A 22,538-nucleotide genomic window follows, 5' to 3' on the forward strand; every position below is an offset into this window, starting at 1 on the left:
CACCAAGAGTTTCAAAAGCACGATAAAAATTTTTTACAGTTTGCATCCAATTTTTTTTCTAGTGATGCCAGATTTCAATCAGTCGATGTTTATCGAAATGTGTCTCATGTTCACCGCCACTTGATATAGGTAAAAACAGTATTTTATTCCATTTTCTGTCTTATTAGCCCAGAAGTCTTCAGAAATATTATTTATAGAGTCCTATATCTAGTAACTTATTCATAATTGAGATCGCTAGTTTCACCATATAACCATTTTCCCTTAAATTGCTCCCTCTTTCACGTTAAACTTGTTTGCACCATTTTTCATTCTGGCTACAGAAACATTTCTTCTAAAAAGATAAACCTTGTTAATTAATCTTCTTCAAAGATTCTTTTGCAAACCAGTTTGTCACTGGGTACCTTCTACGTGAACATTTTCTTCTTTTGAATTTTATCTGCGATATGTTAACCATTCTTTATCTGCACAAAGAGGGATCCAAGTAGAAGTTATCCAATTGCTGGTATGACCAGAAAGAAAGAGAGAAAATTGTTTTCATGGATGCATGTATCACAATTACTTTGTACCTAGTTTTTCTCGGATTACTAATTTTGTCCTTTAGAATTTGGGTTCTACAAAGATCACATCCCACTAGAAAAGCTGAATATTTTCCTGTTCAAGGTTACTTTTATAAGTAATTATAATTTGCTATAAATGAAAATCTAAGAAGCTCTTGACTGCGGTTTGAGGTGACTTTTATTTGAGATTAATCATATCTGCTGTTATTCACAAACTTCTCAGTCTTGTGTGTGAACACTAACCCTCATTTTATGTAAAACATGATTGGAGTAAATTTATCTATAGCTACTGCTCTTATTCATTAGTGATTAAAATCTCATAGCAGAGAACAAATTTCACGAAATGATCGCAAGCACATATGACAGACCAGTTAGCATATTATCCGGCCTTGTGGCAGGAATCAAATTAATACCTATAGAATCTCTTGTGCAAAGATTAAGCAATGAAAACGTTCATGTGAATTCAGGTCTGCTTCCCTTTACAGGTGGATTCCAGAAGAAAGAAATTTTATAAAGACTGTAAGAAATATATTAATATGATAAAACTATTACTTCAAAACCCAATTCTAAAGGAGCTGCTGAGCAATGTTGATTAGGAGGTCGTGGACAATGCTTCTCATAAAAGTGCTCCAAACAAAACATGCTTTACGATGATTTACAAGGTGTGAAAGGCTGGGTTTTGCAGACTGCTTGGTGCACTTCTGGCTGTTTCTCTTACACAAAGTAGAAAAAATCTACAGTGCTGTAGTCCTTTGGTTTTATTTTCTGGGATAAAAAACGTATAGGCATAAATCTTTTTACATGATCCTCTTGATGATGTCCTTTAAAACAACTTATCAAGTGGCTTAACTAATGTCTCTTGATTATCAGTATTCATCAATGTCGCTGTCAGTCTTGATTAACTGGTTGAAAATTTCAGAGCAGAATCAGTAACTTTCATGAACATTTTCCCAATCCCTGAGAATTATAATCACCACAGAAGTAGTTTATCCTTTCATCATAAATCTCTGGGAAGTAGCCGTGTTCGTTCATTGTTAATAGGGCAAGGAGCAGTGTCATAGAGGGTTAATCCGTGTAAATTGGCTTCCACCCGTAAAGAAATTTTCTGGAACAGAAAAGAAAATTACACACAGAAGTTTGCTCCTTAAAGACAGATCACATCTTCAATACGTTCTGTAGACTATCTTTTGTGATTAGGAATGTAAATCAATTCTAATGAGCAACAGAGTGACACAGCTGTTGTATGGCCAAAGGCATCATCTGTAGTACCAATAGAGCTGGGAAAACCATGCTTCTCTACTCAGAAGTCCCTCAGGTTTTCTTTGGTTTCTATGAAAATCAGTAAAACTAAATGTTGAGGACGGCCTACGTAAATGTAGACAGAATTGATGAAAATCCTGTGAAAGAATTTCTGCAAATTTTATTGTTTTACAATCCTATTTTCAAAGCTGAACCTCGCTAGCAAAACACTACTTCTCCAGACAACAGGACAATTCACCTGAGAAGCTACACTTTCAGCAGCACTACTTATGAAGTTAACTTTCGAAAAGGTTGGAGACTTGCCAAAGACAGTTCTGTTATTCCACCTGAAGGAAGTTTGACTGCATAAATCTAATTCTGTCTTTTCTTACCTGAAAATCACGGATATAAGTCAGGAAAAAACCAAAGAAGGAAAATGACATAGACCATTCTGCTGCAGTAGTGATCATGTGAAGCACATAACCCTTGAGTGACAATGGAAAAAAGAATAGTTCTGTGAAATTGTATTCAAATGACCTACAACTTCCCTCAAATAAAAATCCCATAATTCTTATGAACCAATCTGCCTTCTGAAAATCAACTCTTGATTTATTGAACATATCTCAAGAATTAAAGGCAGCCATTAGGCAAGTCTTCCTAAATGATCTAGCCATGGTAGTTTCTTCTTTGTTGTTGTTCCAGCCAACCAGTCAAATCTGACTCCTAGCAACCTTGTGTACAACAGAGAGAAACCCTGCCTGGTCGTTTTGCATCATCCTCTCACCTTCTGGTGCTATATCAGACAATGCTACAACGTCTAGTGCTGTGTACAGACAATGCCTATGAATAGGTTTTCATGGCCAACGTTTTTGGAAGTGGGTGGCCAGGTCCTTTTTCCTAGTCTGTCTTAGTCTGGAAGCTCCACTGAAACCTGTCCACCATGGGTGACCCTGATGGTATGTGAAATACCAGTAGCATAGCTTTCAGCATCATAGCAACATGCAGCCACCACAGTACGAATCCAGCAGATGGGTGGTGTGGTTCCCTGACCAGAAAAGGAACCCAGGCCATGGCAGTGAGAGCACCGAATCTTAACCATTAGACTAGGAGGGCTGGCTACTCTCATCTAGAGCAAATAAAATTTCCATTTGAATAACTAACACAGAATAGGAGAACTCTACAATCAAGAAGTTACTGCCTTTCCCAAAGCCATAAGATTCATAAAATGTCACTAAAAAAAGTTTAAGTAAACAATGCTCATAAGAAATTTAGTGTTATTTTTAGAGCCTTAAATAATATATGGATTATAATGAGAATCTAGTAAATTATGTCATTCATTTATTCTCACAAACATGTCCTATCCACCGTTGATTCTTTAAAAATAATTTAAAATAAACTGTCACTGAAAGTGTTGTGAAAACAGATGAACTCAATTTATTATCTATTTAGTACGTCTTTTTTCTCAGGATCAAAGATGCTGTGTCCATTCAGATATCCACTATATTAGAACCTGAATGCAGAGTCTAAAATAATAAACTTCCAGATTACAAAAAATGGAAGAAGATATCTTTTTAGTTCAGAAAACAAGCATTCTAATAATAAAAGATCTCAGTTTGGTATATTATATACTATATTCATATGTAGAGAAGTCAATTTCTGAGAAAACTCTTTGCCATTATAATTCTCTTCAAGTCTTGAAAACATCCACAGATCACAGGTGAGAGGAGAATATGGATGGTTCTACATAAACTCTATTATATATAGAAAACAATCCTAATATCTAACTGATTAGTCTACTGAAAAAGTTTCATTTTAGTGATGCAATGAAAAATACATGAAAATCAACCAAAATAGTCATCTTTAATAAAAAACTAAGTTTTAGAGACTCTCAGTTCTTACTTTGTCCTTTGGGCTCCAGTGGAGCTTCTCTACTATATCAATGCCAAAACTGCCATGGTACAAAAGTGATGAGCAAGTCAGCACTACAAAAAAGTAAGTCAAGGAAGAATCTCAGAGAAGACCTGTTTAAATTAGATTATAACAAAAATCACTTTAAAGGTCCAAAATATTACTCATACATTTGTTCCAAAGGTTCATACCCAGTTTCTTAAAGGCTTCACGTTACATGGCAGTAGTAAAATTTAAAATGTGCCCAGAGAATTACCATGAAATGGTTCACATGGTCAATCCCTCTTTGCTCAGTAAACTAGCAGCTCTATCATAAGCCTTTGCGAAATAATTGCTCTCAAAGACGGCACTAACTCATCCTTCATATCTTTGAAGTGAGTACAGTAGTCCCCCACTTATCCAAGGAAGATACGTTCCAAGACCCCCAGCGGATACCTGAAACCACAGATAGTACTGAACCCTATATATACTATGTTTTTTCCTATACATACATACCTATGATAAAGTTTAATTTATAAATTAGGCACAGTAAGAGATTAACAACAGTAACTTCTCTTTGGAATACCCGAATTGCCAGAATCACTACTCCTGCACTTTGGGGCCATTATTAAGTAAAATGAGGGTTACTTGAAAACAAGCACTGTGATACTTAGACAGTCCATCTGATAACTGAGATGACTACTAAATGACAAAGGGGTGGATAGCGTACACAGCCTGGATACAATGGACAAAGGGATGATTCATGTCCTGGGCAGGAGGGAGCGGAATACTCAAGATTTCATCATGCTACTCAGAAAATGGCATGCAATTTAAAACTTACGAATTGTTTATTTCTGGAATTTCCCATTTAATATTTTCAGACAGCGGTTGACAGTGGGTAACTGAAACCACGGAAAGTGAAACCATGGGTAACGGGGGACTACTGTATGATCAGTCGAAACCTTATCTTTGTTCCTAGCTCTGTTACTGAGGTCCTACGCCAAATCTGAATTTCATGTTTCCAATATTTTAATTTAGGGTTACTAACCCAAGAACCTCACACATAAAAGGACTGTTTACAATATGTCAACAGTGTTCACTTAAATTTTGTTATTCAATTCTCTTCTAAGTGTAGCCACATTTTACAGCAAAGGATACTGCTAAATGCACTTACTCCACACCAGATAACTAACAGCAGTCTGATCCAGAAGACTTGTTTGCCATGAATTTTGGGCTGCATTTGGTAGGAAAGGATGGTCTGAACAAACATATATAATGAGCCCATACCAAAGGTGAGCACAGCTCCACATACATGTATAGCAAAAAAGGTGGTTTTCTGAGAGGTAGAAAGAAGAAATAAGTAAATAAAAGAAATTCAAAACACATTGCCAACACAATATTTAAAGGGACAAGCCAGTCATTTCAATAGGACATTTTCTGACTGGAAAAGCTCTGCAGATTCTGCAAATTACTTCCTGAAGTAATTTTCTTTCATCATACTCAGCACAAACCTGAGGATTACAGTAAAACCAAATTATTTCATGTGCCACTACTGAAAATATAATAGTTCTTATTCATTTACTCATTTTTTTTTGGTGAGGAAGATTGGCCCTGAGTTAACATCTGTTGCCAATCTTCCTCTTTTTCTTTTTTCCTTCTCCCCAAAGCCCCAGTACATAGTTATATATAGCCTAGTTGTAGGTCCTTCCAGTTCGTCTATGTGGGATGCTACCACAGCATGTCTTAATGAGTGGTATGTAGGTCCATGCCCAGGATCTGAACCGGTAAAGCCCCAGCCGCTGAAGCAGAGCAGGCAAACTTAACCACTATGCCACCAGGCCAGCCCACTCATTTACTCATTTAAGAATATGTTTGTTTACAAGTGCCTCACTGTTCTAAATACTCAGATATGTTAGTGAACAAAACAGACAAAAATCTGGCCCTCAAAGTTTACATTCAAGTGAAAGAGCACAAATAATAATAAACTTTAGAAATAAGTAAATTCCACATATATTAGATGGTGATAAGGGTTACAGAAAAAGAGCAGTGCAAGGAAAGATTAGGATGGTTAGGAATGCTGGGCGTAGGGAGCTTCTATTTAAATGTAATGGCAATTTAAAGACTCAAGAAATTAAAACATTTCCCCTTGGCTCTAGTTTGGTTGGTTTTGATAAATTATACAAAGAGATTATCATAAATTGTAATTTTTTTCTCCTTTACCTTACTTTTATCAGTATCCATTTACATTTTTTACTTTTTACTATATATACCCTCTGCTTAAAAGTGAGGACAGTAATTCTTGAAAAATTCTATAATCAAAGACTTTTAGTTGAACTACTCTATTTTTCTAAACTGATGCTGTCTGTATGTCATTTGGTTGAGAAGATACTATACAGCACGTGGCACAGAGGGTATGACAAAGGTAATAAAAGAAGAGAAGTTAGGGTGGGTTTCCCTTCTTTTATAAGCAACTGAACTAAACCACAAACACAGAGTAAATTTCCTTAGTTGAAGGTATAGGAAGTTTCTAGTATAAAGAAGTAAAAGATAACTTATTTGCCAAAGGCATTGGTTTCCTTTTGGAGAGAGAAAGGGCTACCTTGATATGGTTTGGGGTGTTATAACTGGCAATAAGTTATGAGCACTGGGAAGGGAAAAATAATTGTCATTACCGTTTTGGGTAACCAAAAAGAAATAAAACATTCAGCACCCATAAAATAACAGAAAATGCTAATACCTTCTCGCGTCATAATTATGTGAATTTATTTACACATATGCATAAAGTCTGCAAAAATATAGGCGAAAATGAAAATAACTAAAAGCAGGAATATGGGTGAATCTCCCCCCTAAAAATATTCTCACATATATTGATGAAGCTAAATACAGATATAGCCTGATCAATGTCCACTTGTAATCAGCACACAATTCCATCAACAAATTCTGTGAATTAAAAAGCAAACATAAATAGAGAGCATTTACTCCTGTAGTTTTATAATTAAAATAGAAGTATATAAAACTGGTTTTAACTAGCTGTTCTTTTGCTTAATATAAATTAATATTAATTATATATAATATATAACTATAAATCATGTAAATTATATTTTGTCATGTATGAGAGCATGTTTGTGCTAAGCACCATGTTAGATGCTGGGGATACCACAGTGAACAAAACCACTGTGCTTATAATTAATGGAGAAATATACCAACTAAAAAATTTAAAAATAAATTTAAAGAACAATAGCTATAAAATTAGACTATAATAAGTGCTATAAAGAATTAGTTTCCAGAGGCTTCGAGAACACAAAAAAAGAAAACTTGAAATGTACTGGAGCAAGTCTATTGACAGAAAAAACTTCCCTGAGGAAGTATAGTCTGCACTGAGATCTTAAAGATGCCAAAATCTATTTAGGCTTGGGGTTGGGGAATGTCTATCAGAAGAAACAATGTACGAAATGGAGTAACATAAATTTGCCTTATTTAAGGAACAAAGAAAGGCCTGTGTTACGCACAACAGGGACATTAAGAAGGGGAATGATGCAGAATGAGGCTGGAAAGGCAGACAGGATCCAAAACATACAAGACCTCTGAGTTAATTAAGCAGTTTGGCAGTTTATCAAATTAACTGTTTCTCTCATTATATCTCTTTTCATGCAACTTTGGACCTGTAGAGCTTTAAGCAGGGGTATAGGGAAACCGAGTGACATGTATATAGTCATACACTGCATAATGACATTGGTCAACAACGGACCACGTATATAATGGTGGTCCCATAAGATTAGTTCCACATAGCCTAGGTGTATAATAGGCTATGCCATCTGGGTTTGTGTAAATATATTCTATGATGTTCACACAATAATGAAATCACCTAATTACACAATTCTCAGAAGGTATCCCCGTCGTTAAGCATCACATGATTTATAATATATAATTTACAAAAGATTACTTTGGCTACAATACTAAAAAAGGGATCTAAGAGTGAGTACAGAGCAGCTATTCAGGAGGACATGGCAGTAGTGCAGATTAGAGATGATGAAAGCTGAATTGGTTGAGAAGGAGGTGAGAGGGAAAGAAACAGAAATGGAAGTGGAGAGAAGCAGATGCTTTCAAGAAATACTCAAGAAGTAAAACCAACGATTCCCTACTTTAAAACACAGTGCTCGTCTCTCTTCCAAGTCAAGCTCTGTAACTGTAAACCATTTATAGACCTGGTTTGTACAAAATTTTTTTATATGAATCAACTAGAGTTTGTCTCTGCAAGAGAGAAGTGGGAAGAGGAGGAGGAGGAAGGCACTCACCACATTAAATAAGCAGTAAAAGTTACATTAGAAAGGAAGGAAGGACAACTGTTTGATATTTGGGTAATGCTGTAGGGTTTGCTTATAAACAGGGCCCAGCAAGGAAGCCATCAGTGAAAGATGCAGAGAACATTCAACAGGCGCAAAGTTGTATAAAAATAGATGTAATCAACAGAGAAAAAGAAATCTGATTCAAAATTACAAGGCCAAGAGGCCCCCTGTGGTGAGGGTGAATTAGAATGAAAGCTGAAAACAAAGGAATACAGAAAGCACATAAATATAAACTGTGTTAATAGATGAATGAGATAAAGGCAGAAACGCAGCTTGCATGGGTGCTATCAGGAACTGCTACTAGAACTTCCCGGGCTGTGTAAACAAGTATCAGTTACTAACAGAAGGAGTATGCTAAATGTGGAGGTGACTTTGAGATTCATTTTTACCCTACAGTGATGATATTGTTAAATTGATCAAAGGACAACTGGAGCAAAGAATGAACTATCCATACACTAAAAATTTCAAAAAACATATTTTTAACATTGAGCTATTAGAAACTGATTAGGAAAAACAGGACCTTAGTTGAGGTAAAGTCAGCCAGCTAGATGTCCACCAAAATTTTTGTGTCCCCTCCATAGTATACAGTTGTCCAGGGAACTGATGCACACCAAGACTACATTTCCTAGCCCCCTCAATGCATCTTGCAAATGAACGTCAGTGGAATGATGTGAGATACCGCCAGGTCAAGGTTTTTAGGGAACAAGCGTGATTTTTGCATGTTCTCTTTATTTCAGCCAGCTAGATGCAGAAGACAATAAGGACTTACGGAATGGCAGAGACCAAAGATGGATAGTGTAGGGGCCTTAAATCACTGTGGGAGGAAAGCCATCTATCACCAACAAAACCTGCACTGGATGCATGCATGTAAGAAATAAACTTCTATTGTGTTAAGCCATTAAAATTTTGGGCTTTGTTACAGCAGCAAGCACCACCCTAATATGTACCTGATATACTTACAGAAATTACTAGTATTAACCATTACTAAAAAACTGAAAAACAGGAGACACCAATCAGAAGCAGTATAGGAATGGAGAACTTTGAATAAGAGGGATAGAATATGCCTATATATGTGTACTTGATATGACGAGTGTGTGTTTATATGTCCAAATAGTTATTAGATGTCTAAACAGGTTATCAAATGTCTACACTGAAACTAGTAAAGACTTCAGAGAGAGACATCAAAAAGCACCATATGTCCAGCATGCAGTTGATATTACCAAAGACTCATCTGAAAGAAGGTCAACAGAAAGGAACATGGAGAGTGTGCAAACATTTGGTAAAGGTTGACTGCTGCTTTAACATTAAGAATTCTCTGAGATGGGGGGCCAGCTCCGTGGCCGAGTGGTTAAGTTCGCGCACTCCGCTGCGACAGCCCAGGGTTCAGATCCTGGGTGCGGACATGGCACTGCTCGTCAGGTCACGTTGAGGTGGCGTCCCACATCCCACAACTAGAAGGATCCACAACTAAGATATACAACTATGTACGGGGGGGTTTGGGGAGATAAAGCAGGGAAAAAAAAAAAAAAGATTGGCAATGGTTGTTAGCTCAGGTGCCAATCTTTAATTAAAAAAAAGAGAAAAAAGAATTCCCTGAGAGGGGCTGGCCCGGTGGCGCAGCGGTTAGGTTCATATGTTCTGCTTCTCAGCGGCCTGGGGTTCGCTGGTTCGGATCCCAGGTGTGGACATGGCACCGCTTGGCAAAAAGCCATGCTGTGGTAGGCGTCCCATGTATAAAGTAGAGGAAGATGGGCACAGATGTTGGCTCAGGGCAAGTCTTCCTCAGCAAAAAGAGGAGGATTGGCAGTAGTTAGCTCAGGGCTGATTTTCCTCAAAAAACAAAAAGAATTCCCTGAGAAAAAGCTGGAAGAGCTACAGATCCTCCCTTTACCCCCTTATATGAGGTACTGGGCACCTAGGAATTCAGGCGACAAATGGCAACATCTAAACAAGAACAGAAAACAGGTAAATGAGTATAACTTATTAGGCATATTAAAAAAAAGTTTAAGTTTGAATTGTGTCGCTTATCATTTATATCAATTCTCTCTGGCCTTGGAGTAATCTCCAATTAAGTAGTAATACAGTCTAATAACTGTCCTGTGGATCCCCCAAAAACTTAGAATAATTTATACATGTTCAAGAGATTATTGAGAACGAATTTTTATAATTGTGAATGTAGCTATTTCTAAGAGGGTCAAATAATTTAAAGGTGGTGGATTCTATTTTGTTAAGGTAAAGAAAATAACAGCATGTAACTGAATGTTTCAGGTTTACTTTTTTAACAAGGATCATTATGTACTTCAGGAAAATACCTATGCTGGACTAAAACACAAACCTGGAAGTTTGCCACAATAGAAAGTCCTAAACAACTCAGTAATCCAAGTACAAGGCCGGCCTTGTTTAATCTGATGATACGATTCTCTTCAGGATTCAGAGCCTGAACTTGCTTATAACGAACATAAATAGTAGCAACGCCTGGAAGAGATAATCCGAAAAACAATAAAGTAGTAAATAAACGAGGAATAAAGTTGCCAATAAAGAGTTGACAAAGGTCACTGCTATTCAGAAACATAGACTTTCCTTTCAAAGTTAATCTGAGAGAAGAAAAAAGACAAAAAACAAAAGCAGCTGTAGATTTTAAAGAGCTTTTAAGGTTGCATTAAGGAACTACTGATATCTGTGTGACTGAGCAAGTTATTTGCCTCCTGTGGGCCTCATATTTATAAACATTTAGGATAGAATTTAAGAGAGAAGTTTGACGTTTTCTGAAAATCTCTAATGATAAGTGTTATATATAAAACACAAAATATTCTATATGATTAGCATTAAAGTCTAAAGTAATTAGTTCTAGAATATGGATAAAAATGGACATAGGCAAAAAACACCAAAAGATTATTTGTCTTTCATTTCAATTTATTTCAAATTACTACAACTTGGCTCAATCAGACATAGTTGTCAATTACACAGAAAAATCCCCACTTAAACATCTTTATTAGTCAAGAAGGGGCCAAATTGAACTTTCCATTGCAAAAATATTGCCAAAGAACTCAGGAGTGTAGAAAACATAACAGAGATATGCTTTTGAAAACTTTAGTAATAAGATGAACTTCTGTACATTGAATCATTTTCTTGACTTCAATTTTTGACCCGATAAATAATAAACATACAGAAGAACACATATTTAAAACAATCAATTGATGAAAGAAACAACATTTTAGTATATGATTAATAAAAATTTGGTTCAAAAAATAAATAAACAGGAATATAAAATACTATAGAACACTCCATTCCTTTGGCATCAGAATATCACTCAAAAGTCAAAACGTGGTTCCATCACTATTCTTAAACTTCTAAACTGTTTATCCTAAAGGAATTTAAATTAGGGTTAGAGTGATCAGTGTGATTATAGCTGTCATCTGCTGGCTGCTTAAGAAACCCACTGTAGGCCTCAAGGAATATTTGGTTACACTTTACAACTTCTATCTGGATGAGCAGTCAAATAGCCTTCTAGATACTTTTTTAAGTTTATTTTCATAATTTAGCATTTCTAGAAATTGTTTTTCTTTTAAAAGGAACACATCTGTGATCAATAATTTAGTGATAACATTCCTTCAAGTATAACTAGAAAATAAAACAAGTAACACATAGTGTTTAAAGAAGGGCAATTTAGCTATTAATTTCGATTGTTAAAACCCCTCTCATTACTTACATAAAACTGCGGCGATATTTAACATGGCCCCAAACAAGCATTTTTCTGGAGCGACTGTACCAGTGTCGCTGAAAGAAAAAAAGAAGGTGTGTGGATTTCTCACACTAGATATACACATGTATGTCTGCTAAGGGATAGGAAATAACAGAGGTTACTTCAAATCCTTTATCTTTTTATAAATCCATGAGTTCAACTCATATAATCTTACAATGAGAACATGACAATTTGGACTCACGATATTTGCCTATTCACTTTTTTCTCATACCACTTAAGACTACTTCTTCTTCACATAATAGAAATCAATGTAAATTGATAAAAAGCTATCCTTGGCATGTTAAGGCTGTATAATTGACATTTATCAGTCAGGCAGATGTGTTTATCTGTCTCACCTGAATATTCCCTAAACACCAGAGGTCCTTTCACAACTCTGTCTCTTGGTATCTGTTGTTGACTCTGCCTACAATTACCCTTGATAACTTCCCGATTAACTAAAACATTTATCAAGCACCTACCATGCAGCAGACAGCATTTTAGGGACAGGAATACAGTGGCAAGTAAAAGAGACAAGGCCCCGCCCTCCTGCAGCTTCTGTTTAAGAACGGTTTTGAGGCCCCTGCTCTCTACAGCCTTGGCCAAGTCCTCTGGCAGAATGCTGACTCGTACACCACTCTGTCTCGACTTCTATTAAAATCACTTATCACACTGTATTGCAGTACATCTGTCTACATGCCTGTCTTTCAGGGCTGTCTTTCAGGGCAGTGTGGAATACACAGATCCAGATTCACAGCTCACCATTTACTAACTGTGAAACTTTGGGTATGTTCTTCTATCTCCCTGAGACTGTTTGCTATCTGCAAAATGGGGCTACGAATTCCCTCCCAGCCTCATGGGATCAGTATGAGGAAATGAAACTGGGGTGATGCATGTGAAGTATCTAGCATAGTAGCAGGCACACGGGAGACATCCATTAAATGTTAGTTCCTTTTCCTTCCCTCAAACTACTGCAAACACTAAAAGGATAAAGTTTTTAGTCTCAAAGTGAAGTACTATAGGAAAGAGATAATAAAGATGTCAACCGAGACAATGTAACGGGAATAAAAAAGAAATGTAAAGTCCTATCTGGTAGGGAATTAGTAAGATTTGGAGAACACCTGGATTAGGAGGTTTAGGAATACTAAAGTATCAAAAATAAATTCTAAGGATTGCTCCTTCCGACTCTAAAATGTATTTTCAGATACAAAAGATTTTGTTACGCTGTGATCGTCTTCAGGGAGTAGAGATTAGAGTTTTTTTGTCATTGTTGTTCCTTCGACCTTTCAAGTTTCAAAGAATAATGTATATGAATTACTCTTATAATCAGAAAAAAATCCATAATGTTAATAGTTGTATTCCAAATGATGCTCCTATTTTGGATTACCCCATAAGTAAACAGCAGCAGTCATTTCCAAGATGGCTGGCTAAGTGTGCTCCCTCTTCAGCTCTGGAACAGAACGACAGAAACTACCCTACAAGTGAAAATGGCCATGCCCATCACCTCATCAGCACAGCACTTCAACCCAGCGGTCATCAAACTATTTTGATCACACACTATCAAAAAAAAATGTCTCATCATGTAACTTCAAAATATATGCATTTATTATATTATTATTATATGTTAAATATAAGTTTAAATATTTTGAGATTAAGAAAATATACATATAAGTTCTAATAATTTCTTCTCATACCCTAGTGCCCAGTTTCACGCACCCTATTTGGGCATCTGCTACTTGGACCAACTAACAGAACACCTGCAGCTCCCTTCAGCGGAACTGTCTTTGAGGTGAAATTTGCATTCAGTTACGTCCTTTGAGGCTATTACAATTAAACCTCTTAGACAGGGTCTATGAACTGAAAGGAACTTTGAAGAGTATCTAGTTCAACTTAATCATTTTTCAGACAAAGGAAATGAGTCTGAGAGAAGCAAAAATAAGTACCATTGAATTTAAATATATTAGAAACTTGGAGAAAAATCCCAGGGTAATACTACTAAGTTCACTAGCAGAAAAATAAACAGGCAAAAGAACAGGGACAGAAAAGGAACTGTCTAGGGTACTGTCTATCAGAAAATCACATGCAGTACCATGAGAGAACTGAAACTGAAAAAGAACTCAATGGTCTCTTAAATTATTAAAAGCTCTTTAAAGTGAAAGTAGACAAGTTCCTGAAGGGGAAATAAAAATGCTGAAGGATCCTCATGAATCTTATATATGTATCCTCTCTTGGAGTTATTAAAGAATGAACTGGCTCCTTAAGCTACATATTCCTGGTAAACAGTGGTGATTATTTATCAACTTATTCCTAGAATTGGAACCTTAAATTTTAAAATATCCTTGGGTTTTGTAAATATTCCCAAAGTGCACTCAATTTGTTGATAGCCTTTGTGCCATACCATACCATTGCGGAAACAACAAATGTAGATGGTAATGCCCTGATCTCTTCTTGACATTTTAAAAAGATAAATTTAGCCTTTTGGTTTCTCATCCTTTAAAAGTTTACTATTTTCTGTGTTGGAAAGGTTATTTTTCATAAGGTAAACAAACAAATGAAACAACTACAACAACAACAAAACAAACCAAGCTCTGGAAGGAAATCAACCAACCATGAAACACCTTGCGGGGGGCAGAAACTGGAAGGGGGCTGCAAGACACTTTCACTTTTTCTTTTTATAAGCACTCTAGTATTGTTTAAAATTTGTTATAACAAGCACATATTGTCTTCATAATTGGAAAAAAAGAGGGTTATGGACATAGCACATGCAACTGAGTACCCACACTTACATCATTAGCAGTTTTGAAATTTCAAAAATATTACCAATAAATTTTGATACTTAATATGTCAGAAAGATCTAGGCAACATTTCATAAGGAGTAAGAGCACAGCCTCTAGAGTCAAACTGCCCAGTCAAACTGAACCTTGGTTCCAACAATAACTGAGTTGCATGCCCTTGGACAAATAAACAACGTAACCTTCCTGGACCTTATTTCCTCCTCTCTCAAATAGGGGTTGTAGTTCCTACTTCAAAGGGTGGTTGTAAGGATTCAATTCTTTAAGACGTGAAGAATGCTTAGAACATTACCTTGTACAGAGTAAGCTGATCAATGTTTGTCATTACCATTGTCTCTTAATATGTTGCTGTTTGTAGCATTTTTGAATTTTAAGAGGAAAATAATTCCAATTCTGTCTTCTGAGACAACTTCAAACAATTATTTGGAAGACATGGCGCTAAAATGTCGCAATTCACTAACATATTCAGTCACTGAATCTTGCCCGTCTGTCTCCACATTTCTCTATTACATAGAAAGTGCCAAATACAACTTCCTTTTTATGTTCCTTTTATTGTTGTAATGTCAAACATAAAATGTGAATTTTAAAATGTTAACATTAAATGTTGGCTCCAATGTTAAAATATGAACGAGACATAAACATTCTCCTATAAAAGAATACATTTCACTGACCTGATATAAGGCAAAACAGGGTCAACATGGTGGAGAGTTATGGCAGTAATGTATGAAAATATGAAAGCAGCAGCCGTCCAAATTACGAGGGCTGAAGGAAGGAAACTGAGGCCTTGCTGAAACCACCACATCTCAAACAGGTCTTCTAAAGTAGAAAAAACAAATTAGAAAAGATTATTCACAACTGTTTCATCTGTTCTACTTTAGCCACCCACTCCCACAACCTTGTACTTATCACTCTGAGCTGTTCCACTTCTGAAATCACCCCCCGCTCATCTACTAACACCTGCTCTCCTTTGATTTCTCCGTAAATGGAACCAAGACTCACCCACTTGCCATATCCAGAAACTTTCTTTCTCTTGCATCTTTCCACGCAAAATCAAGTACTAGGTAGTTTATTCTGCCTCATAAATTTCTTTCAAATCTACCCCTTCTCTCCATCTTCACTGCCCCTACCCCACCTAAGCCACCATCATTTCTTGGCCATATTACTATTATGACCTCCTAAATGGTCCTCCTCTTGTCTGGACCACAACCAATTTAAACTCCACCTTTAAACCAGAGTGATTGTTCTAATTCTAAAATACCAATCTGCGCACCTGATTCTCCTACAAAGAATCTTTCAGTGTCTCCCTTATGACTTTATAAATTGTCTTTCCTCCTTTGCATGGTCTATAAGGTCTTTGCATTCTCTGATCTCTACTTACCTTTCTACATTCATCTTTGGCTACTCTGTTCCCAATTCCTTGCTCTAGCTATCATCATCTTCGTCATGATTACAAAAGCAAACACAGGGTTTACTCCATGTCAGCAATGTTACTAAGCACCTGAAATGCATGATTTAATTTACTCCTCTGCAAAGAATTATACAGGTTAAGAGAACTGCCCAAGGACACAGGGCTGGAACATGGTAGAGACAGGATTCAAACTCAGGCAGTTCCTAACACCAAACACTATGCTATACTCCCACAGCTAACTTCTTTCAGACTTTCAAATGTGCCATGTTCTCTTGTGCACCTTTAGACCTCCATGCATGTTGTTCTGTCTGGATGACTAGACTACAATGCTTTCACCCCTCCCTCCCCACTACCACCAGTTAACTCCTATACATTTTCAAGTTCTAACTCTTCTAGCTTCAGCTCAGTGTCCCCTCTTTGTTTCCAATAGCACTGTTTACCTCCCCAATGAGGAAATTCATCACACTTAACTGTTACTTGTTTGGTTTTATCTTCCTTCTAAACTTTAATTTCTGTGAGAGCAGGAAGCAATGGTTTTGTTCATCATATTTCCAGCTCCTACATGAGGGAAAAAAAAATGGACCTAAATACACATAATACACATCACCACTTTCTCCCTTAAATCCTGGACTGAGGAAATTTGTAATAATGAGTCGATGTGAATTAGAAAACATAAATGTATCTTCATGCATTTAACTTTTTTAAAACATATACAGAAATACTTCCAAATTACAAGAAATTACTCCTATGCATGTGAAAATACTTTCATGTTTGGATGAGCATTATCTCGTAGTTTGACGGAATGAAATTTAGTATACCCCATGAACTCTGCAAAACTTACAACTCTTTATCTCCACATCCTCCAACGTGCTCAGCTTCCTCATCTCAGACTGACTTCCAAATATGAAATCTCAGCCACTTTTGACTTACACTCGGTATCTACTCCGATCATCTGACTTGTTGCTAAATATGTACATTTAAATCTTGCTAAATAAGTTTCTTTTCCTTTTCCCCTGAAGTCACCATCATAGACTAGAGTTGAATAATTTCCTGCCTGAATATATCATGATCTCTTCTTTTCCGTTCGTCTTCCCTAGTCAGTCCTTAACATCCCATCAGAATTTTCTTCATCTATTTAGTTAATTATGACAATTCCTCACCAAGTTCTTATAGAGGTTTCCCCAGTATAAATTTCTAGGACAATAATTCTCAATTTTTGTAAATTTTGAATTACTTCAAAAATTTTTAATTTTTCATCATTCATCTCTTTAAACATTATTTTAATTTGTTTCTGATAATTCCAATCTAAAGTCCTTAGGAGTTTAGATCCATATTTGTTGGTTCTGCCAACGCTTGCAGATGTGTTTCCCAGTTTTTTGGGGTTTTCTTTAAGATTTTATTTTTATTTTTTTCCTTTTTCTCCCCAAAGCCCCCCAGTATCCAGCTGTGTATTCTTAGTTGTGGGTCCTTCTAGTTGTGGCATGTGGGATGCTGCCTCAGCATGGCTCGATGAGCAGCGCCATGTCCGCACCCAGGATTGGAACCAGCGAAACCCTGGGCCAGCGCAACGGAGCGTGCAAACTTAACCACTCGGCCACAGGGCTGGCCCCATGTTTCACAGTTTTTGACTGTGAACTCATATTTAGATGATCTTAATCTGGAAGCATTCTAAAAGGCTTAGATTAAGGGTGAATCATTCCAGGGAGGATCTTATATATTTCTGCCCGGCACTCTGGCACTTTACTCACATGGGCCCTTTTAATCTCTTGGTTTCCGAGGTTTTTTTTTTAAATCATGTAGATAAGTAAATTTGAACCTTGAATCTAAGTCACAGCAGACCCTACAGTTTCAATTTCTCAGGTGGTTTATTCCCCTACCTGGAGCTGTGGTGGAAACGAAAAACTTCCTCTGTGATCTCTCTTTGCCAGGAAGGAGATATTTTTCAAAGCCCACTTTTCACTGAGTGTACAGATTTTCGAGGGTCCTAGCTGAATTTGAGGGGAGGTGATTCTACAAGGCTATGAGTCATACAATTTCAAGCGGAAACATTTATATTTTCTTTTTTATGAAAAAGTCATCCCCTGAAACACAGGCACCATTTACACAAACTACCCTTTGAATAGTATCTCCTGGAGCTGTATACCTGGGAGGTCAAAGGGGTATGAATTCTACCTCTCTATACCCTGGGTGGGAAGCAGGGGGAGCCTGTAATCTGCCCCTAATTGTGCTTTATTTCTGCCACCAGCCAAATACCCCCAAAGGAGACAGACTGCTAGTTTACTACTCTGGTTGCAGCTCTATCTTTGACTTTTTAGCCCTGGGGATTTCCCTTTCCTTCCTACAAGATCTGCTTTGCATTTAAAAGGCTAATTTATTCAGCATTTAGATGTTTTGGCAAAAGGGATTTTCAAAATATTTTGTCCACCCCATTGCTAGAAGCATAACCTCCTTCTCCTTTAATCGTTTTTGCATGTCCAAATCCTTCCTATTCCTCAAAATTGAGCTCAAATACTGTCTTCCACACACAACTTTCCCTAATCCCTTTGCATCTGGAAACAAGCACTCATCCCTCTGAGCACACTTGATTTGCACATCTCTTACAGTTCACTATCTTCTACAGTACAAAAATTTAGGAGGCTGTCTTCTTCAGTGCTTAAATCCTTGAAGAGGTACTCCACTTCTCTACCTAAGCAGAGCAGAGGGCTTTGCCCAAAGTAATCACTCAATAAATACTGCTTGAACAAACAAATAGCCAAAATCGAATCCTTTCACTCGAAAAAGGTTTTATTATTTTTCTATTTCAGTAAACAATGTTACCATTTTTCCAGGTTATCCAGAGTCTAAGACCTCAGAGTAAGCTCAGATTCTCTCTTCCAAAGCCCTCACACGCTGCCAGTAAGTGACAGCAATTCCACCTCCAGTCATTTGCAACCATTCTTCCTCCCAGTTCCCAGTGTAAATACGCAAGTCAGATTCTCAATTCTCTTGGCCTAATTGCTTTTTTTCTTCCCCTCCATCTATTCTATACACATTGCCAAATTAACATTCCTAAAAATTCTTGTGTTCAAAAGCTTTTTTTTTTTAATAAAATTGTGTGAATTTGGGCAAGCTTTACCAATTTCTCTGAACCAGTTTCTCCTTTGAAAAATGGGAATCATATTATTGGCAAAGGCTGGCACTGTCCAATACAGTAGCCACTGGGCATATGTGGCTATTTAAATTTACAATTGATTAAAATAAAATAAAATTCATTTTTTTTTAAAGATTGGCACCTGTGCTAACATCTGTTGCCAATCTTTTGTTTTCCTTCTTCTCCACAAAGTCCCGCGGTACATAGTTGCATATTCTAGTTGTGAGTGCCTCTGGTGTACTATGTGGGACGCCACCTCAACATGACCTGATGAGCGGTGCCATGTCCGCACCCAGGATCCGAACCGGTGAAACCCTGGGCCGCCGAAGCGGAGCGCGCGAACTTAACCACTCGGCCACGGGGCTGGCCCCTAAAATAAAATAAAATTTAAAATTTCAGTTCTTCAGTCATACTGTCAACATTTCAAGTGTTCAAAAGCCACATGTGTCTAGTGGCTACCATATAGGATGATAAAAATGTAGAACATTTCCATTATTGTGGAAAAGTTCTCTTGGACTGTGCTGGATACTTACTGCAGAGATTGCACTCATGTAACACAAGTAAAGAACCTAACACATTGCTGAAACATAATAAATGTTGAATTTTAGTACTAACTGATAAACGGTCTAAAATAAAATAACACCTGCTTCATAGAGGTTTATTCAAGAACTAAATGAGACAATATATGTAAGATACTGTCACAGGTGGTCAATAAATGTTTGTTCCTCTTTTAGAATGTAAAAGGCGAATTACCTGTTCACATAATATCAGTCTTCAAATCTGTCCAAACCTGCACCTTTCGTAAATCCTAAAATCCACATACAAACAAAATAAGAGGTGGTTTCATCTCATATGCTTTTAAACACGTACAATTTCAAGACAATGCACCAATATTGTTCATCGGCAGAAATTTATGCTACAGCACTATTAACAGATTTTTTTGTGTATTTTATAATTATGTCATATCATCTGGAATTAAATATTTTAAATCTAGGATATCAATTTTCTTAAGCTTTCTCATTTTAGACACCTTTCACTGATCTCAAAAAGGATTAAAAAAAAAGAAAAACAGAGTTTCCTCCTATAGAAGGAAAAATAAAAATGACAGCTTATTGTTAAGCAAAATAAAGCATTAACTACTCCGTGTGATGCAATGGAGTTGCAAAATTAGATATATCTAAGTGCAAATCCTAGCTTTATCAGGTCCCAGCTGTATGATTCAAAGAAGGCAAGTTACTTACCTTCTTTGAGTTACAGTATTCTAATTTGTAAAGTAGCCATCTAAAGGATTGTTCCTTAGAGTAGAACAGAAAGGCACAATACATAATAATGATAGCTGAGTTAACAATTCTGTACGATCCTTACGAGCCACAGGGATGGGAAACGACAATACACTTCTTTGTATATATAAATCATCTTGGATTCGTATCTCCTTAGCTTTGAGGGTTCTAGTTGTTTAAACTGACAACTTAGAGAAGTAGGGCTTGAAATAGCTTATCACTTGGCTAACAACAACTGAGAAATTCAAGTGCACCAACTAGGTGAGGAAAACCATTGCCCACGGATTTTCACATTGGAAAGCTGGAAGAACGGTTGCCTAACTGCCAATCAAGGAAAATTAGAATTCTAATGGTTAATAACCTAAGAAACCTTTCAAAATACTTGAAAATATGCAGGAATAACCTTCAATAGCAGTAAGAGTGTTTAACAAAACGTTCTTGCATCTCTCATCTATCTTCTCCGCTTTCTTTGAAGATCCCTGAATCAGAACTGCAGTTGCAATTTTTAAATTTCACAGATATTTAAATGCCACTGGTAATAAGATGAATTTCTTATGCTGTCTCCTCTAAATGCTGACTGCTAAGATACAATAAGAAAGTAAATTCTGGATATTCCAAGTGAAGAGAGAAAGCCCTAAGCTTCTTTAAGAGATGCACAGAACCATCAGGCCCAAAGTATAATAGAAAATGGTTATTTTTCTAAACTCTAACTTAGCCTCTCGACAAGTATAATATTCTTGTAATGGTTAAATCCTAGAGTCGAGAAGATCAAGCAATTTTTTTATAAGTGGAATCAAATGTTACAGGGAGAGAAATAGGGGAGAACCTGATGATGCAACGCAAACTACAGAGCTGCATTTGGGTACCGATTTATAAATTAAAATTTGAAAGAACAGGAAAAATCATTTCTGGGGTGTGTTTTGTTTTCCAAATCTATCTTAAGGTAAAGCTCGGCTGTGAGGATACAAAGGACTTGCCGCGTACCTTTCAGTATTGGGCCCCCGTCCCCCGCGATAGAATTGAGAATAGCCGACCCGAGCTTCGCGTAAACACAAGGTCACCACAGATCTCAATTTCAAACCTTCCTTCCTTTCCCCCCACCCCCAAGGAATGTGAGCCCAGGAGTGACAACTGGAGCGCGTATTCAACCGCAGATTTTGTGGCACTGGGGCGAAGGTTCTTGGTAACCGCTTAAGACACAAAAAACGGAATGATTTAGACCGCTGCCTCCTTCCCGAGGAGCGAAGCACTCCGACCAAGATCTCGGCTCCGCTTTGCCTGCGGCCGGGAAAAGATAGGGGAGGCGGAGCTTGGCCCGGCTTTGGGAACCGGGGTGGCGGGGGAAGAAGAGGAAGAGACCAAGGACGGAGACCGAAAGGTGAGTCGCGGACCACCCGCCCCCGGGGACCCCGGAGCCTGCCTGCAGCTCCAGCCACCACCTGGTCCCTTTCCCGTGCCTCGCACAGTGTGGCCCCTGGAGACAAGGCGCGCCAGCACGCGAGACGCACGCCCGCCACGGGGGTGAAGGGCTCCGGGCTGCGTCCACTTTCCCGACCCGCCTGATGGCATCCTCAGACACACACCCTCAGAGCGGACCGAGGCCAGTCCACGTCCCCTTTCCGGCCTACCTTGCATGGGCGAGCCCGCTAGTGCTGGTGGCCGGGTCCGGAGTCTGCCGGACGGACGGACATGGGGCGGGGCCCCGGGGCGCGCTCCCGAGCAGCCCGGCGGGGCCCGGGGCGCGCTTACCTCCCCGAGGAGCGCGCCCGCGCCCCCGCTCGTTCGGACTCTGTATCCCTTTACGGCAATCGCGAAAGTGTCGTGAACGTGCTGCCGCAGATCAGAGTCACCCAGTCGGCTGGAGGCGGAGGTCTTATTTCCAGGGCTGTGCTTTTTGCTGTCAGGGTAAGGCTGCGGGGCTCGGTCTTGGGAGGATGGCCAGAGAGTGAAGGACGTGTTTGAGGGGCGCGACTCCGACGAGGGGTGGGGAGAGGGCTGCATGCTCTGGGGTGGAGCGTGGAATATAGCTGTGTATGGACTCGCGCGAGGCAAACGCAGTTCTTCCTCGCTCGGGGTGGCCTGGCGCGCGGGGTTGTCGGGAGGGCGAAGGGCGACTGCCCCTAGGAGAGATTGAGATGGCAGAGTGCCCGCGCGGGAGCC

General features: G+C 38.2%; 2 protein-coding genes across 16 annotated transcripts in view; one reads left to right on the forward strand and one right to left on the reverse strand.

The window, feature by feature from the left end:
* Window positions 1-717: 717 nt before the first annotated feature.
* DRAM2 (DNA damage regulated autophagy modulator 2) lies at window positions 718-22,147 on the reverse strand. Of its 11 annotated transcripts, none has more exons than XM_070487025.1 (12): window positions 22,007-22,147; window positions 19,852-19,906; window positions 19,366-19,468; window positions 16,440-16,526; window positions 15,939-16,058; window positions 15,232-15,376; window positions 11,739-11,806; window positions 10,365-10,504; window positions 4,842-5,019; window positions 3,696-3,778; window positions 2,189-2,281; window positions 718-1,662 (listed from the first exon to the last, which is right to left on the reverse strand). In XM_070487025.1, the coding sequence occupies exons 6-12, from the start codon at window positions 15,360-15,362 to the stop codon at window positions 1,555-1,557; spliced, it is 801 nt and encodes a 266-aa protein (XP_070343126.1). In that variant the 5' UTR covers window positions 15,363-15,376; window positions 15,939-16,058; window positions 16,440-16,526; window positions 19,366-19,468; window positions 19,852-19,906; window positions 22,007-22,147; the 3' UTR covers window positions 718-1,554. The 11 variants fall into 11 exon arrangements, with proteins under 11 accessions (XP_070343126.1, XP_070343125.1, XP_044605355.1 ...); XM_070487024.1 differs by having other exon boundaries at window positions 19,241-19,468; XM_044749420.2 differs by lacking the exon at window positions 19,366-19,468.
* The window catches only part of CEPT1 (choline/ethanolamine phosphotransferase 1), a 33,449-nt gene continuing 32,310 nt past the window's right edge, over window positions 21,400-22,538 (forward strand). For 2 of the 5 annotated variants that reach the window (XM_014837256.3, XM_014837255.3), the window contains exon 1: window positions 22,161-22,283. The gene's annotated coding sequence lies outside the window, so the exon portion shown is untranslated. Of the gene's footprint in view, window positions 21,757-21,794; window positions 22,284-22,538 lie in introns of those variants that run through there. The other 3 variants (XM_044749419.2, XM_070487019.1, XR_011494898.1) reach the window with 3 other exon arrangements.

This window comes from Equus asinus, chromosome 16, assembly GCF_041296235.1.
Source record: "Equus asinus isolate D_3611 breed Donkey chromosome 16, EquAss-T2T_v2, whole genome shotgun sequence".
In the NCBI taxonomy this organism is placed as follows: Eukaryota; Metazoa; Chordata; class Mammalia; order Perissodactyla; family Equidae; genus Equus; species Equus asinus.